The sequence below is a fragment of the Citrus clementina genome, unplaced genomic scaffold, assembly GCF_000493195.1.
Source record: "Citrus clementina cultivar Clemenules unplaced genomic scaffold, Citrus_clementina_v1.0 scaffold_55, whole genome shotgun sequence".
In the NCBI taxonomy this organism is placed as follows: domain Eukaryota; kingdom Viridiplantae; phylum Streptophyta; class Magnoliopsida; order Sapindales; family Rutaceae; genus Citrus; species Citrus x clementina.
Window position 1 is genome coordinate 1 of NW_006262169.1, and position 17993 is coordinate 17993.

Genomic DNA, 17993 nt, shown 5'->3' on the forward strand with positions numbered 1-17993 from the left:
TCGCGAAGGCGAGCAGAATCCTAAGCATTGATGAATTTTCTAAGGCATGCAAAAGCTCACGATGTCTCAAAGCCTGTTTATCGCGAGACCAGAAGCCAAGCGTGCCAGGATCTGCTCGACCGCGCGAAGTTGAGCAGAATCCCAAGTATTGAAGAATTTTCTAAGGCATGCAAAGGCTCTTTAAGTTTCAAAGTCTGTTTATGGCGAGACCAGATGCCAAGCGAGCCAGGATCTGCTCGACCGTGCGAAGGCGAGCAGAATCCCAAGCATTGAAGAATTTTCTAAGGCATGCAAAGGCTGATAAACTGTCAAAGCCTATTTATGGCAAGACCAGATGCCAAGGGTGCCAGAATCTGCTCGACCGCGCGAAGGCGAGCAGAATCCCAAGCATTGAAGAATTTTCTAAGGAATGGAAAGGCTCATCAAGTCTCAAAGCCTGTTTATGGCGAGACCAGATGCCAAGCGTGCCAGAATCTGCTCGACCGCGCGAAGGCGAGCAGAATCCCAAGCATTGAAGAATTTTCTAAGGAATGGAAAGGCTCATCAAGTCTCAAAGCCTGTTTATGGCGAGACCAGATGCCAAGCGAGCCAGGATCTGCTCGACCGTGCGAAGGCAAGCAGAATCCCAAGCATTGAAGAATTTTCTAAGGAATGGAAAGGCTCATCAAGTCTCAAAGCCTGTTTATGGCGAGACCAGATGCCAAGCGTGCCAGAATCTGCTCGACCGCGCGAAGGCGAGCAGAATCCCAAGCATTGAAGAATTTTCTAAGGCATGCAAAGGCTCATCAAGTTTCAAAGCCTGTTTATGGCGAGACCAGATGCCAAGCGTGCCAGGATCTACTCGACCGTGCGAAGGCGAGCAGAATCCCAAGCATTGAAGAATTTTCTAAGGCATGCAAAGGCTCATAAACTGTCAAAGCCTATTTATGGCAAGACCAGATGCCAAGGGTGCCAGAATCTACTCGACCGCGCGAAGGCGAGCAGAATCCCAAGCATTGAAGAATTTTCTAAGGAATGGAAAGGCTCATCAAGTCTCAAAGCCTGTTTATGGCGAGACCAGATGCCAAGCGTGCCAGAATCTGCTCGACCGCGCGAAGGCGAGCAGAATCCCAAGCATTGAAGAATTTTCTAAGGCATGCAAAGGCTCACGAAGTCTCAAAGCCTGTTTATGGCGAGACCAGAAGCCAAGCGTGCCAGGATCTGCTCGACCGCGGGAAGTTGAGCAGACTCCCAAGTATTGAAGAATTTTCTAAGGCATGCAAAAGGCTCATCAAGTTTCAAAGCCTGTTTATGGCGAGACCAGATGCCAAGCGTGCCAGAATCTGCTCGACCGGCGTGGAAGCGAGCATATCCCAGGCATTGATGAATTTTCTAAGGCATGCAAAAGCTCACGATGTCTCAAAGCCTGTTTATGGCGAGACCAGATGCCAAGCGTGCCAGAATCTGCTCGACCGTGCGAAGGCGAGCAGAATCCCAAGCATTGAAGAATTTTCTAAGGCATGCAATGGCTTATCAAGTCTCAAAGCCTGTTTATGGCAAGACTAGATGCCAAGGGTGCCAGAATCTGCTCGACCGCGGGAAGGCGAGCAGAATCCCAAGCATTGAAGAATTTTCTAAGGCATGCAAAGGCACGTCAAGTCTCAAAGCCTGTTTATGGCGAGACCAGATGCCAAACGTGCCAGGATCTGCTCGACCGCGCGAAGTTGAGCAGAATCCCAAGTATTGAAGAATTTTCTAAGGCATGCAAAGGCTCATCAAGTCTCAAAGCCTGTTTATGGCGAGACCAGATGCCAAGCGTGCCAGAATCTGCTCGACCGCGCGAAGGCGAGCAGAATCCCAAGCATTGAAGAATTTTCTAAGGCATGCAAAAGCTCATAATGTCTCAAAGCCTGTTTATCGCGAGACCAGAAGCCAAGCGTGCCAGGATCTGCTCGACCGCGCGAAGTTGAGCAGAATCCCAAGTATTGAAGAATTTTCTAAGGCATGCAAAGGCTCTTTAAGTTTCAAAGTCTGTTTATGGCGAGACCAGATGCCAAGCGAGCCAGGATCTGCTCGACCGTGCGAAGGCGAGCAGAATCCCAAGCATTGAAGAATTTTCTAAGGCATGCAAAGGCTGATAAACTGTCAAAGCCTATTTATGGCAAGACCAGATGCCAAGGGTGCCAGAATCTGCTCGACCGCGCGAAGGCGAGCAGAATCCCAAGCATTGAAGAATTTTCTAAGGAATGGAAAGGCTCATCAAGTCTCAAAGCCTGTTTATGGCGAGACCAGATGCCAAGCGAGCCAGGATCTGCTCGACCGTGCGAAGGCAAGCAGAATCCCAAGCATTGAAGAATTTTCTAAGGAATGGAAAAGCTCATCAAGTTTCAAAGCCTGTTATGGCGAGACCAGATGCCAAGCGAGCCAGGATCTGCTCGACCGTGCGAAGGCAAGCAGAATCCCAAGCATTGAAGAATCTTTTAAGGAATGGAAAGGCTCATCAAGTCTCAAAGCCTGTTTATGGCGAGACCAGATGCCAAGCGTGCCAGAATCTGCTCGACCGCGCGAAGGCGAGCAGAATCCCAAGCATTGAAGAATTTTCTAAGGCATGCAAAGGCTCATCAAGTTTCAAAGCCTGTTTATGGCGAGACCAGATGCCAAGCGTGCCAGGATCTACTCGACCGTGCGAAGGCGAGCAGAATCCCAAGCATTGAAGAATTTTCTAAGGCATGCAAAGGCTCATAAACTGTCAAAGCCTATTTATGGCAAGACCAGATGCCAAGGGTGCCAGAATCTACTCGACCGCGCGAAGGCGAGCAGAATCCCAAGCATTGAAGAATTTTCTAAGGAATGGAAAGGCTCATCAAGTCTCAAAGCCTGTTTATGGCGAGACCAGATGCCAAGCGTGCCAGAATCTGCTCGACCGCGCGAAGGCGAGCAGAATCCCAAGCATTGAAGAATTTTCTAAGGCATGCAAAGGCTCACGAAGTCTCAAAGCCTGTTTATGGCGAGACCAGAAGCCAAGCGTGCCAGGATCTGCTCGACCGCGGGAAGTTGAGCAGACTCCCAAGTATTGAAGAATTTTCTAAGGCATGCAAAGGCTCATCAAGTTTCAAAGCCTGTTTATGGCGAGACCAGATGCCAAGCGTGCCAGAATCTGCTCGACCGCGTGAAGGCGAGCATAATCCCAAGCATTGATGAATTTCTAAGGCATGCAAAAGCTCACGATGTCTCAAAGCCTGTTTATGGCGAGACCAGAAGCCAAGCGTGCCAAGATCTGCTCGACCGCGCGAAGGCGAGCAGAATCCCAAGCATTGAAGAATTTTCTAAGGCATGCAAAGGCTCATCAAGTCTCAAAACCTGTTTATGGCGAGACCAGATGTCAAGCGTGCCAGGATCTGCTCGACTGTGCGAAGGCGAGCAGAATCCCAAGCATTGAAGAATTTTCTAAGGCATGAATGGCTTATCAAGTCTCAAAGCCTGTTTATGGCAAGACTAGATGCCAAGGGTGCCAGAATCTGCTCGACCGCGGGAAGGCGAGCAGAATCCCAAGCATTGAAGAATTTTCTAAGGCATGCAAAGGCACGTCAAGTCTCAAAGCCTGTTTATGGCGAGACCAGATGCCAAACGTGCCAGGATCTGCTCGACCGCGCGAAGTTGAGCAGAATCCCAAGTATTGAAGAATTTTCTAAGGCATGCAAAGGCTCATTCAGTTTCAAAGCCTGTTTATGGTGAGACCAGATGCCAAGCGTGCCAGGATCTGCTCGACCGTGCGACGGCGAACAGACTCCCAAGCATGGAAGAATTTTCTAAGGAATGCAAAGGCTCATCAAGTCTCAAAGCCTGTTTATGGCAAGACCAGATGCCAAGCGTGCCAGAATCTGCTCGACCGCGCGAAGGCGAGCAGACTCCCAAGCATTGAAGAATTTTCTAAGGCATGCAAAGGCTCACGAAGTCTCAAAGCCTGTTTATGGCGAGACCAGAAGCCAAGCGTGCCAGGATCTGCTCGACCGCGGGAAGTTGAGCAGACTCCCAAGTATTGAAGAATTTTCTAAGGCATGCAAAGGCTCATCAAGTTTCAAAGCCTGTTTATGGCGAGACCAGAAGCCAAGCGTGCCAGGATCTGCTCGACCGTGCGAAGGCGAGCAGAATCCCAAGCATTGAAGAACTTTCTAAGGCATGCAATGGCTTATCAAGTCTCACAGCCTGTTTATGGCAAGACTAGATGCCAAGGGTGCCAGAATCTGCTCGACCGCGCGAAGGCAAGCAGAATCCCAAGCATTGAAGAATTTTCTAAGGCTTGCAAAGGCTCACTAAGTCTCAAAGCCTGATTATGGCGAGACCAGAAGCCAAACGTGCCAGGATCTGCTTGACCGCGCGAAGGCTAGCAGAAACCCAAGTATTGAAGAATTTTCTAAGGCATGCAAAGGCTCATCAAGTTTCAAAGCCTGTTTATGGCGAGACCAGATGCCAAGCGTGCCAAGATCTGCTCGACCACGCGAAGGCGAACAGAATCCCAAGTATTGAAGAATTTTCTAAGGCATGCAAAGGCTCATCAAGTTTCAAAGCCTGTTTATGGCGAGACCAGATGCCAAGCGTGCCAGGATCTGCTCGACCGTGCGAAGTCGAGCAGAATCCCAAGCATTGAAGAATTTTCTATGGCATGCGAAGGCTCATAAACTGTCAAAGCCTGTTTATGGCAAGACCAGATGCCAAGGGTGCCAGAATCTGCTCGACCGAGCGAAGGCGAGCAGAATCCCAAGCATTGAAGAATTTTCTAAGGCATGCAAAGGCTCACGAAGTCTCAAAGCCTGTTTATGGCGCGACCAGAAGCCAAGCGTGCCAGGATCTGCTCGACCGCGCGAAGCCTAGCAGAGTTCCAAGTATTGAAGAATTTCTAATGCATGCAAAGGCTCATCAAGTCTCAAAACCTGTTTATGGCGAAACCAAATGTCAAGCGTGCCAGGATCTGCTCGACCGCGCAAAGGCGAGCAGAATCCCAAGTATTGAAGAATTTTCTACATCATGCAAAGGCTCACAAAGTCTCAAAGCCTGTTTATGGCGAGACCAGAAGCCGAGCGTGCCAGGATCTGCTCGACCGCGCGAAGCCTAGCAGAGTTCCAAGCATTGAAGAATTTTCTAAGGCATGCAATGGCTTATCAAGTCTCAAAGCCTGTTTATGGCAAGACTAGATGCCAAGGGTGCCAGAATCTGCTCGACCGCGCGAAGGCAAGCAGAATCCCAAGCATTGAAGAATTTTCTAAGGCATGCAAAGGCTCACTAAGTCTCAAAGCCTGTTTATGGCGAGAGCAGATGCCAAGCGTTCCAGGATCTGCTCGACCGCGCGAAGGCGAGCAGAATCCCAAGTATTGAAGAATTTTCTAAGGCATGCAAAGGCTCATCAAGTTTCAAAGCCTGTTTATGGCAAGACTAGATGCCAAGGGTGCCAGAATCTGCTCGACCGCGCGAAGGCAAGCAGAATCCCAAGCATTGAAGAATTTTCTAAGGCATGCAAAGGCTCACTAAGTCTCAAAGCCTGTTTATCGCGAGAGCAGAAGCCAAGCGTTCCAGGATCTGCTCGACCGCGCGAAGGCGAGCAGAATCCCAAGTATTGAAGAATTTTCTAAGGCATGCAAAGGCTCATCAAGTTTCAAAGCCTGTTTATGGCGAGACCAGATGCCAAGCCTGCCAGGATATGCTCGACCGTGCGAAGGCGAGCAGACTCCCAAGCATTGAAGAATTTTCTAAGGCATGCAAAGGCTCATCAAGTCTCAAAGCCTGTTTATGGCGAGACCAGATGCCAAGCGTGCCAGAATCTGCTCGACCGCGGGAAGGCGAGCAGAATCCCAAGCATTGAAGAATTTTCTAAGGCATGCAAAGGCACATCAAGTCTCAAAGCCTGTTTATGGCGAGACCAGATGCCAAACGTGCCAAGATCTGCTCGACCGCGCGAAGTTGAGCAGAATCCCAAGTATTGAAGAATTTTCTAAGGCATGCAAAGGCTCATTAAGTTTCAAAGCCTGTTTATGGTGAGACCAGATGCCAAGCGTGCCAGGATCTGCTCGACCGTGCGAAGGCGAGCAGACTCCCAAGCATGGAAGAATTTTCTAAGGAATGCAACGGCTCATCAAGTCTCAAAGCCTGTTTATGGCGAGACCAGATGCCAAGCGTGCCAGAATCTGCTCGACCGCGCGAAGGCGAGCAGAATCCCAAGCTTTGAAGAATTTTCTAAGGCATGCAAAGGCTCATCAAATCTCAAAGCCTGTTTATGGCGAGACCAGATGCCAAGCGTGCCAGAATCTGCTCGACCGCGGGAAGGCGAGCAGAATCCCAAGCATTGAAGAATTTTCTAAGGCATGCAAAGGCACATCAAGTCTCAAAGCCTGTTTATGGCGAGACCAGATGCCAAACGTGCCAGGATCTGCTCGACCGCGCGAAGTTGAGCAGAATCTCAAGTATTGAAGAATTTTCTAAGGCAGGCAAAGGCTCATTAAGTTTCAAAGCCTGTTTATGGTGAGACCAGATGCCAAGCGTGCCAGGATCTGCTCGACCGTGCGAAGGCGAGCAGACTCCCAAGCATGGAAGAATTTTCTAAGGCATGCAAAGGCTCATCAAGTCTCAAAGCCTTTTTATGGCGAGACCAGATGCCAAGCGTGCCAGAATCTGCTCGACCGCGCGAAAGCGAGCAGAATCTGCTCGACCGCGCGAAAGCGAGCAGAATCCCAAGCATTGATGAATTTTCTAAGGCATGCAAGGCTCATTAAGTTCAAAGCTTGTTTATGGCGAGACCAGATGCCAAGCGAGCCAGGATCTGCTCGACCGTGCGAAGGCGAGCAGAATCCCAAGCATTGAAGAATTTTCTAAGGCATGCAAAGGGTCATAAACTGTCAAAGCCTATTTATGGCAAGACCATATGCCAAGGGTGCCAGAATCTGCTCGACCGCGCGAAGGCGAGCAGAATCCCAAGCATTGAAGAATTTTCTAAGGCATGCAATGGCTTATCAAGTCTCAAAGCCTGTTTATGGCAAGACCAGATGCCAAGGGCGCCAGAATATGCTCGACCGTGCGAAGGCGAGCAGAATCCCAAGCATTGAAGAATTTTCTAAGGAATGCAAAGGCTCATAAAGTATCAAAGCCTGTTTATGGCGAGACCAGAAGCCAAGCGTGCCAGAATCTGCTCGACCGGGCGAAGGCGAGCAGAATCCCAAGCATTGAAGAATTTTCTAAGGCATGCAAAGGCTCACGAAGTCTCAAAGCCTGTTTATGGCGAGACCAGAAGCCAAGGGTGCCAGAATCTGCTCGACCGTGCGAAGGCGAGCAGAATCCCAAGCATTGAAGAATTTTCTAAGGCATGCAAAGGCTCATCAAGTCTCAAAACCTGTTTATGGCGAGACCAGATGTCAAGCGTGCCAGGATCTGCTCGACCGCGCGAAGGCGAGCAGAATCCCAAGTATTGAAGAATTTTCTACGTCATGCAAAGGCTCACAAAGTCTCAAAGCCTGTTTATGGCGAGACCAGAAGCCAAGCGTGCCAGGATCTGCTCGACTGTGCGAAGGCGAGCAGAATCCCAAGCATTGAAGAATTTTCTACGTCATGCAAAGGCTCACAAAGTCTCAAAGTCTGTTTATGGCGAGACCAGAAGCCAAGCGTGCCAGGATCTGCTCGACTGCGCGAAGGCGAGCAGAATCCCAAGCATTGAAGAATTTTCTAAGGCATGCAAAGGCTCGCCAAGTCTCAAAGCCTGTTTATGGCGAGACCAGAAGCCAAACGTGCCAAGATCTGCTCGACCGCGCGAAGTTGAGCAGAATCCCAAGTATTGAAGAATTTTCTAAGGCATGCAAAGGCTCATTAAGTTTCAAAGCCTGTTTATGGTGAGACCAGATGCCAAGCGTGCCAGGATCTGCTCGACCGTGCGAAGGCGAGCAGACTCCCAAGCATGGAAGAATTTTCTAAGGAATGCAACGGCTCATCAAGTCTCAAAGCCTGTTTATGGCGAGACCAGATGCCAAGCGTGCCAGAATCTGCTCGACCGCGCGAAGGCGAGCAGAATCCCAAGCTTTGAAGAATTTTCTAAGGCATGCAAAGGCTCACAAAGTCTCAAAGCCTGTTTATGGCGAGACCAGAAGCCAAGCGTGCCAGGATCTGCTCGACCGCGGGAAGTTGAGCAAACTCCCAAGTATTGAAGAATTTTCTAAGGCATGCAAAGGCTCATCAAGTTTCAAAGCCTGTTTATGGCGAGACCCGATGCCAAGCGTGCCAGGATCTACTCGACCGTGCGAAGGCGAGCAGAATCCCAAGCATTGAAGAATTTTCTAAGGAATGGAAAGGCTCATCAAGTCTCAAAGCCTGTTTATGGCAAGACTAGATGCCAAGGGTGCCAGAATCTGCTCGACCGCGCGAAGGCAAGCAGAATCCCAAGCATTGAAGAATTTTCTAAGGCATACAAAGCCTCATCAAGTCTCAAAACCTGTTTATGGCGAGACCAGATGTCAAGCGTGCCAGGATCTGCTCGACCGCGCGAAGGCGAGCAGAATCCCAATTATTGAAGAATTTTCTAAGGCATGCAAAGGCTCATCAAGTTTGAAAGCCTGTTTATGGCGAGACCAGATGCCAAGCGTGCCAGGATATGCTCGACCGTGTGAAGGCGAGCAGACTCCCAAGCATTGAAGAATTTTCTAAGGCATGCAAAGGCTCATCAAATCTCAAAGCCTGTTTATGGCGAGACCAGATGCCAAGCGTGCCAGAATTTGCTCGACCGCGGGAAGGCGAGCAGAATCCCAAGCATTGAAGAATTTTCTAAGGCATGCAAAGGCACATCAAGTCTCAAAGCCTGTTTATGGCGAGACCAGATGCCAAACGTGCCAGGATCTGCTCGACCGCGCGAAGTTGAGCAGAATCTCAAGTATTGAAGAATTTTCTAAGGCAGGCAAAGGCTCATTAAGTTTCAAAGCCTGTTTATGGTGAGACCAGATGCCAAGCGTGCCAGGATCTGCTCGACCGTGCGAAGGCGAGCAGACTCCCAAGCATGGAAGAATTTTCTAAGGCATGCAAAGGCTCATCAAGTCTCAAAGCCTTTTTATGGCGAGACCAGATGCCAAGCGTGCCAGAATCTGCTCGACCGCGCGAAAGCGAGCAGAATCTGCTCGACCGCGCGAAAGCGAGCAGAATCCCAAGCATTGATGAATTTTCTAAGGCATGCAAAAGCTCAAGATGTCTCAAAGCCTGTTTATGGCGAGACCAGAAGCCAAGCGTGCCAGGATCTGCTCGACCGCGCGAAGTTGAGCAGAATCCCAAGTATTGAAGAATTTTCTAAGGCGTGCAAAGGCTCATTAAGTTTCAAAGCCTGTTTATGGCGAGACCAGATGCCAAGCGAGCCAGGATCTGCTCGACCGTGCGAAGGCGAGCAGAATCCCAAGCATTGAAGAATTTTCTAAGGCATGCAAAGGGTCATAAACTGTCAAAGCCTATTTATGGCAAGACCATATGCCAAGGGTGCCAGAATCTGCTCGACCGCGCGAAGGCGAGCAGAATCCCAAGCATTGAAGAATTTTCTAAGGCATGCAATGGCTTATCAAGTCTCAAAGCCTGTTTATGGCAAGACCAGATGCCAAGGGCGCCAGAATATGCTCGACCGTGCGAAGGCGAGCAGAATCCCAAGCATTGAAGAATTTTCTAAGGAATGCAAAGGCTCATAAAGTATCAAAGCCTGTTTATGGCGAGACCAGAAGCCAAGCGTGCCAGAATCTGCTCGACCGGGCGAAGGCGAGCAGAATCCCAAGCATTGAAGAATTTTCTAAGGCATGCAAAGGCTCACGAAGTCTCAAAGCCTGTTTATGGCGAGACCAGATGCCAAGCGTGCCAGAATCTGCTCGACCGCGCGAAGGCGAGCAGAATCCCAAGCATTGAAGAATTTTCTAAGGCATGCAAAGGCTCATGAAGTCTCAAAGCCTGTTTATGGCGAGACCAGAAGCCAAGGGTGCCAGAATCTGCTCGACCGTGCGAAGGCGAGCAGAATCCCAAGCATTGAAGAATTTTCTAAGGCATGCAAAGGCTCATCAAGTCTCAAAACCTGTTTATGGCGAGACCAGATGTCAAGCGTGCCAGGATCTGCTCGACCGCGCGAAGGCGAGCAGAATCCCAAGTATTGAAGAATTTTCTACGTCATGCAAAGGCTCACAAAGTCTCAAAGCCTGTTTATGGCGAGACCAGAAGCCAAGCGTGCCAGGATCTGCTCGACTGTGCGAAGGCGAGCAGACTCCCAAGCATGGAAGAATTTTCTAAGGAATGCAACGGCTCATCAAGTCTCAAAGCCTGTTTATGGCGAGACCAGATGCCAAGCGTGCCAGAATCTGCTCGACCGCGCGAAGGCGAGCAGAATCCCAAGCTTTGAAGAATTTTCTAAGGCATGCAAAGGCTCACAAAGTCTCAAAGCCTGTTTATGGCGAGACCAGATGCCAAGCGTGCCAGAATCTGCTCGACCGCGGGAAGGCGAGCAGAATCCCAAGCATTGAAGAATTTTCTAAGGCATGCAAAGGCACATCAAGTCTCAAAGCCTGTTTATGGCGAGACCAGATGCCAAACGTGCCAAGATCTGCTCGACCGCGCGAAGTTGAGCAGAATCCCAAGTATTGAAGAATTTTCTAAGGCATGCAAAGGCTCATTAAGTTTCGTAAGTCTGTTTATGGCGAGACCAGAAGCCAAGCGTGCCAGGATCTGCTCGACTGCGCGAAGGCGAGCAGAATCCCAAGCATTGAAGAATTTTCTAAGGCATGCAAAGGCTCGCCAAGTCTCAAAGCCTGTTTATGGCGAGACCAGAAGCCAAACGTGCCAGGATCTGCTCGACCGCGCGAAGGCGATTAGAATCCCAAGCATTGAAGAATTTTCTAAGGCATGCAAAGGCTCATCAAGTCTCAATGCCTGTTTATGGCGAGATCAGATGCCAAGCATGCCAGGATCTGCTCGACCGCGCGAAGGTGAGCGGAGTCCCAAGCATTGAAGAATTTTCTAAGGCCTGCAAAGACTCATCAAGTCTCAAAGCCTGTTTATGACGAGACCAAATGCCAAGCGTGCCAGGATCTGCTCGTCCGCGCAAAGGCATGTGGCAAAACCATATGCCAAGCCAGAGCCTGCTCGACCAGACGAAGACGAGCAGATTCTCAAACGGAAAAATAACTCGTGATTACAACACAAGAAAGCAAATCAAAAATATTTTTATTAATTTGTTAATAATTAACAGAGCAGATAATCTTCACAAATATTGTTCATTACAATACAAGAAATATATTAAAAGGATGGTGGGTCCTTAAGTCGAGCAGCCTCAGTCGGTTGGTCCACCTCAGGTGCGGGGGGAGTATCACCAGTCGCGTCCGGGGGGGTGCTCGCTTCATCTACATCAACAGGAATGGCACAAGGAGGAGAGTTTTCCTTAACTACGATTGGCTCCACCCTTTTGGCATCTTCCTTTGCAGCCTCCTCGTCCATATGTTGGGCGACACCAGCTGCAAGGTCGTCCATTTTCAGATCAGGATACTGCTTCCCAAGGACGGCCATGATGCAACGATAGGAATGCCGAAGCCCCTGGTCGTACTGGTTGTCGGCCTTCTTCTCCAAGTTCTCGACCTGAACTCTGTGGGAATCGCGGAGAGATTCGAGCTGAGCTTCATACATAACCTTCTGCCTTTGAAGATCCTCCTTGGCCTTGGTCAGCTCTTCCTCGAGGGTAATAGCTTTCGATTGAGAAAGAGATTCTTGCTCTATCAGCCTCAGGTTCTCGACATTCAGCTCCCCTGCTTTCTTCTCGGCATCGTCAGCTCTGGTCATCGCCGACTGAATGTCCTCCTTCTTCTTCCTGTCATAACGGCCAACCTTGGTCTTATAATAAGTGGTCATGCAGCTGAGGTGGAAAGCGCTATACTGCATGGCCCCCACCAGCTCACCCAAGGTGCAACCGTCAAAGTCCTCCAGGTCATTCTTGCTCACGAGTTTAGATAACTCATTGAGATAGGGGACTAAGTGTTCTGCTCGGCTGTCAGGTAAGCGAGACCGAGGCCCGACAGGAGGAGAAGAGGAAGCGGGATTTGTGGCTGCTCCACTAGTTTCCCCGACTTTGGCAGGTGCAGGAGGTAAAGTCTTCAAGGGAGAGACCTGCTGCACGATGTTGGCCCGCTTTGCAGTAGGGGCGTCCTTGTTCTGGTCCCTCTTCGTGGTTTGAGGTCGAGAACGTTTCCTATTCAGAGCCCCAATCACAACGTCCTCCATCTTATGGTCAGGGAGTACCAAGCGAGACTCGATCAGGTTGTAAGTGGTTAGTAGCTCTCGTTGCGAGCAGGAATTGGCCAATACAGCCTCCACCCGTTTGAGCTGATCAGGTTTGAGTGGGAAGTGAACACCCCAAGAACCTGCAAATGAACAGACATCTGGTTAGAGACAAGTCAACAAAGTGAGAATAACTATGGAGACAAGATATCTAAAACGAGCAGGCGACCTGGAACCACGAAACGGGGTGGGACGCGATAATCCTGCCCATCGACCTGAGCAAATTGACCCCAGGGACCCCCAGCAAAGAAGAACTTCTTCTTCCAATTCCTACCACCACCAGTAGGGAGGTCGGTAATGGGTTTCCTAGTCTTAGTACTTGATTGGAAGTAATACCAACCAGCATCTTTGGGGCTGCTTTTCAGCTGGTACAGATGCTTCACCTCATCAACTGTGGGCTCACATTGGCAACATGTCCCACAATATGAACAGACCAGAGAGCACTCTCCACCCGTTGGGGTTCAGCTGACCAGGAGCTAGATTGAGCCCGTGGAGTATGCGGGCAAAGTAGGGTTGCAAGGGGCACCTTAACCCGTACTTAAAGCTCTCCAGGAACAAGGTGACATATCCCCTAGGAGGCCTGCTAGGACTATCTTTTTTTCCTGGAATCCTAAGGAGTACCTCACCAGGAATATGATACCTGAGCCGGAGGTCATCCAGCTCGTCGAATGTGGTCGTGCACGTTATGTAATCAATAGCGTAATCCCGCGACAGGGCTCTACCTCCTACTGTATTCCGCCCCTCTGGTCGCGGCGTTCCCAGTGAGGATCCCTCACCAGAGTCCCCCCCTTGATTCTCACTCAGTGTGTTTTCCGAGCCGGAAGGTCCTTCCTCACCATTATTTCCGCTAGAGGAGGTTATTTGAGGTGACATCCTCCTAGACCTAGTAGGTTCTAAGGGGATCCCGGGATCAAAGGCAGGGTCGGTGAGCAAAATAGGCAAGAAATCTAGTTCATCGTCATCAACCACAATGACTTTCTCTTTGCCCTTCGACATTCCCTAAGGTATGACCAGAACACCACTACCAACTACTACCCAAACAAAAGAGAAGAGAAATTATCTACAACTATCCGAGACCGAGGAGATAGAAGAAATACCTGAAGTAATGGTTCAGTCGGAGAAAGGCAGAGATGGAGGCTTTTATGCCGGAACTTCTTTGCCGGAGAGACAGAGATGGAGACGGAGTGAATGACGAATTTGTCGTTCGAAAGGATTTGGGTTTCCTAATGGGGACGGACTCTTGGGTTGCCAGCACATTTAACGGCACCAAATCCCAAGGGCCTCGTAACCGTTGGTTTGAAATTCGAATAGAGGGGCAGATTTTTGCCACATCACCTCGTCCGCAATTAAATGCGATATGACTCTTGGCAGCCTTTTCCAATCCCACGCGAGCAAGTACTGTCGAGTTTCTACTGCTGGTCCACGACATTACCCAACACCAAAAACTGGGGGACCGGTGTTTGGGAGAAGTACGTCGACGAGACCAGGCATGATGAGCAGATATCTGGTGGCAGAGTTCTGCGAACAGGTGTGTCCTATAAGAGCCTGGTAGCCGGGGAACAGGAGCAGGAATATTCTGCTTGTCCACGAGTATGCCGTCCACGAGGCCGGGCTCCTGCTATAACATGGAGCATTCCTGCTAAAGGTTTTAGTCGAGGAGACCCGGTCAACGACAGTTGGTGAGGCGGGCTCTGCAATCCGAGAATCAAGGCACTAAGGCCACGCAACCACCCACGATTACAGAAATGGAGTATCCACGTCCGAGAGGTGGGAGGATAACGAGCGCAAATGAGGGGAAGGTCTAGATTCAGGAGAACCTATAAAAAGGTAGCCATCGAAGGTAAAAGGGTTAGATTTTTTGCTATTAGAACTGAGATTAAAGAGAAGCCATAAGATTCATGGCAAAGATTCCCAGAACCTTCATTCTTGACTTGAGCGTTAGAGGGTTTGCGCCGGGGAAACAACCAGCGTACTCTGACCTATCTGTGTACACAGGAACCTCTAGAGAAGAAGCTTTACGAGGAGAGATCCTGATCGTGGTGAAGTTGATCGAGCAGAGACCCTGGTCGTAGAAAGGGGACAACCAGAATCTCGCATCAACATAGTATAATCATATTATAATGTAGTAAAATTTAATATTATATTTAAAAGTATAATACTATATAATTACATAATATAAATTAAATTAAATTATATTATATTTATAAAACAATATGATATTAAGTTATAAATTAATTTTTATTGAAAATAAATGATAAAATAAAATTAAAATACTTTTTTCATATTTAAAGTAAATAATTAAAATGATTATATTTAATGAAATAAAATAATGTATAATCATTTATTTATTAAATATTTAGGTGTGTTACTATCTTTTATTATTAATTAAATTAAATTTTTATTTAAATATAAATTAATATATAATAAATTTAAATTTCCTATAATTCATTAAATAATAAAAGTTATATGATTATAATTAAAATATAAACAATGTTTGAATATAATACAGCTGAAACCCTACCACCGTCTCCCCTGCGAATCTATTTTATACACCTTTTCTTATATTAGCCAACTTTTAAATGTAGTGCAATGCAACTAAAAATTTTAACCAAGCATGAGTTAGCATAAGAGTAGTGTTTTAATGCAATTGCAATACAATGTAATGCGAGTTGCCAAATGTATCACAAATTATAATGTGACACAAATGAAAGTGATGGAAGACTTATATCCTTCTCAAAGAGAACATTATTAATAATTAAAAAAACTGATATAAATGGAGTTTTAATACCTTTTATATTTAAATCCAAAATAACGTAAATTTATCAAAATAGGTAAAATCAAGTTATTTTTACATATTACATGCACTAAAATAAATATAAAACACTGACTTCCAAAAAAAAAAGCAAAATTGAGCTAAACTAATAAAACTAAAATGTATGTATATTTCTTAATAATATTACGCTAAACTAGTTTTCCAGAAAAAAAAATTCTTTTATAATAATTTTTTATAAATGTTAATTTTAAATAATAAAATTATTGAAGTAATTGATTTTTTTTTATGTATTTATATGGGGGTGAAAAAGAAATTTTTGAATTTCAATATCAATAAGGGTAAAAAAAAAAGACCAGTTTAGAAAATGAGATTTTTATTCCACATTCTCATTTTGAGTGGTCCTATAAAATTGATTCTTATTATGGATTGTATTTTCTGAAAAATAAACATGAATGTGACTGATAAACAAGCACACCATCAGTTCAATTCCGTCGATATCCCTTCTTATTTAAATACCATTCTTATTTTTTCAAAAAATTAAAAAAAAATAGAAGACTTCCGATTTCAAGGGCAAAGTTTGCAATAAAGTTGACATATTAATTTTGCAACAAAACAACAAATCTACCACTCACCTCTTGCTAATGGTAATAGCAATCATAATCTGGCAACATTTTATTGGAGGGATATTATATACATAGATTAGAAATGGGATGTCGAGAATATTTTTGCTTCTAATAGAAAAGGGAAAATAAGGGGAAAAAGAAAAAAAATAAACTGCATATAAGAAGTTGGAGCATCCATGTATTATTTATCTAAGGCGCAACTCCTGATGACCAATATATTCCGTTTCTTGTTCGTGTATAGGTTATGAAAAAGCTTAATGTATGCTTTTCAAACAAATAATAAATAAATATAATGTGCCATGAGAATTTGGATTATAAATCACCGTAACCATAACAGCACCCAGTGAAAGCTGATAGAAGCCTCCATTACGCCTTTGTTTTACTCTGGAGGCTTGTATCAGCTGGAACTTTCTTTGCAAATATTCTTGGAAAGACAAGCTGAGCCACCTTAAGAGCCTCACTTTCAAAGTCTTGCTAACATCTCACTACACAAGAAGAAAGAATTAATATGTGCTTAGATAAAAAATTAGCATAAGCTTAAAGGTTTTAAATAACTAGTTACCTTGTAGCCTCCACCAAGACTGCTCTTATGGTTTTCAATGGAAAAACAATTTCTGGCATAAGCATATCTGCATTTTCACCTGACACAAATGTAGATCAAAGTACCCTCACCTTAATTCCCAACCCTCGAATTTCACTCGTTTCCTTTTCAAATTTCCATTATCCTTTACCGAGGGGTTTAGGCTTGGATCCCTCGAGTAGCTTGCTAACAACTGACCCATCAACTCCAGCGCTATAAGCAATCGCGCTCACCAGCATCTGCAGATGCAGGCTCAACCAATCAGAAGGCTCTGAAAAACTAGACATTTTGTTACCAATATTCTCTACCATGATTCACTCTTGAGATACATAAAAGATAAGGCTCATGCCCCATAACGAAAACCACGCATGCATTTTGTGAAGTATATGTCACTTTTCACCTTTCAACGAGGAATAATCTTAGCAGCCCTCTGCCTTTAGACAGATAGACAATAAGAGCTTTTAGAAATATCACATACATAATTAAAAAGAAGAATAAAGAAAACCTCAAGAGCATATTGGATAGCTTGAACACCAATCTTCTGACCATGGTTAGCAGTTTGCAATTTATCCAACTCCTTGCAGGCATATAAAAGTGACATCACACTAACTGCAAATGCATCAGAATACATATAACATTTGTATGTCATGCATCAATCAAACAAGATAGACCAACAAAAGCCAAAAATATAAGAGGTTTACCAACTCCTTCCTTTGCAGCCTTGACAGCATTTATGGCATTAGCAACTCTATCCTTCTTTTCACGCACTTCAGCTTTATTACTTCCACAGACCTTACAACAACAGCACCCGTTTCATTTCAAATCAGAATACTTCCTTACCTAACATCTCTAATTCAACAATCTTTCATCTCAACGAGCCAAATTTCATTTATAGCATGATGCAACAACAGAATAAGATGCAGTCATGTCTTCTAAATGCAATTACTGTAACCAAACAAGCAAATTGATTCATCTTTGGCACGTTCCTATTAGCAAGGAATATATACTTCTACCAAAATCCAATTCCAAAACTTCACATATATTATAATGTCTAATTGACTGTTTGGTACTGTTTTTCTTCTCTTTTTCCCATTTTAAAGTATCAAAGTATTTGTACGGTATCAGTCTACTCTATACTTCAATTATAATCATATGAAGATGGGAATGTAATTTGAATCCAAAGAATTAGTCAATTAATTAAATCATTTTATCCAAAATGACCTGATCATTGATCCTCCCTATAAATGAGTTTATTCAACTTTTTTAATAGCAGATAAAAGAAAATTCAAATTTCTTGGCTGGCCAACCAGGATTTAGAGTTTAGACCTGGTCATGACTTGGCCCAAATGGATCGTGCTAATAGGTCATGTTAGGCTGAGAACTTTCATTCTATGCCCAGCACAAGTCAGTTTCAAAGCTCTTGAAGAACTAATTTACAATTCCAAATAACCAAACCTTTATAACAGCAGCGAGATAAGAGTGCTTTGTACAGCTCTCTTCCGGGAAATCTTGTAAATTTTCCATTGTGAATCTCCACTGTAACAACTGCAACAGACATATTTAAGAAAAGAAAATTAGCGAAAGGGTAAGCAAGTTGTCCAAAAATATAGAAACAGCCCAAAGAAGCACAAAAGAGCCAAACAGTATAAACTGAAAAGCAGAGTCGCTTCAAATTATAAACACAATTGAAAATTCTGATAACTTGTTGGAAAATCATGTGAAA

The 17993-nt window shown here is 45.8% G+C and overlaps 3 protein-coding genes across 4 annotated transcripts in view; all 3 read right to left on the reverse strand.

The window, feature by feature from the left end:
* Window positions 1-11262: 11262 nt before the first annotated feature.
* LOC112097625 lies at window positions 11263-13290 on the reverse strand. Its single transcript, XM_024182845.1, has 3 exons — window positions 12729-13290; window positions 12464-12685; window positions 11263-12377 (listed from the first exon to the last, which is right to left on the reverse strand). Exons 1-3 carry the CDS (start codon window positions 13288-13290, stop codon window positions 11263-11265), a joined length of 1899 nt encoding a protein of 632 aa, XP_024038613.1.
* Window positions 13291-15842: 2552 nt separating this feature from the next.
* On the reverse strand, window positions 15843-17827 carry LOC112097626 (chaperonin CPN60-2, mitochondrial-like). 2 transcript variants are annotated; one of them, XM_024182847.1, is made up of 6 exons: window positions 17726-17827; window positions 16972-17062; window positions 16776-16879; window positions 16422-16509; window positions 16253-16331; window positions 15843-16175 (listed from the first exon to the last, which is right to left on the reverse strand). In XM_024182847.1, the coding sequence occupies exons 1-6, from the start codon at window positions 17792-17794 to the stop codon at window positions 16154-16156; spliced, it is 453 nt and encodes a 150-aa protein (XP_024038615.1). In that variant the 5' UTR covers window positions 17795-17827; the 3' UTR covers window positions 15843-16153. The 2 variants fall into 2 exon arrangements, with proteins under 2 accessions (XP_024038615.1, XP_024038614.1); XM_024182846.1 differs by having other exon boundaries at window positions 16416-16509; window positions 17726-17826.
* A 3-nt stretch (window positions 17828-17830) lies between these two features.
* LOC112097627 (chaperonin CPN60, mitochondrial-like) overlaps window positions 17831-17993 on the reverse strand; it is a 2419-nt gene continuing 2256 nt past the window's right edge. Inside the window, exon 10 of the mRNA XM_024182848.1 lies at window positions 17831-17920. Within this exon, the coding sequence (XP_024038616.1) occupies window positions 17831-17920 (90 nt within the window). The remainder of the gene's footprint in view (window positions 17921-17993) is intronic.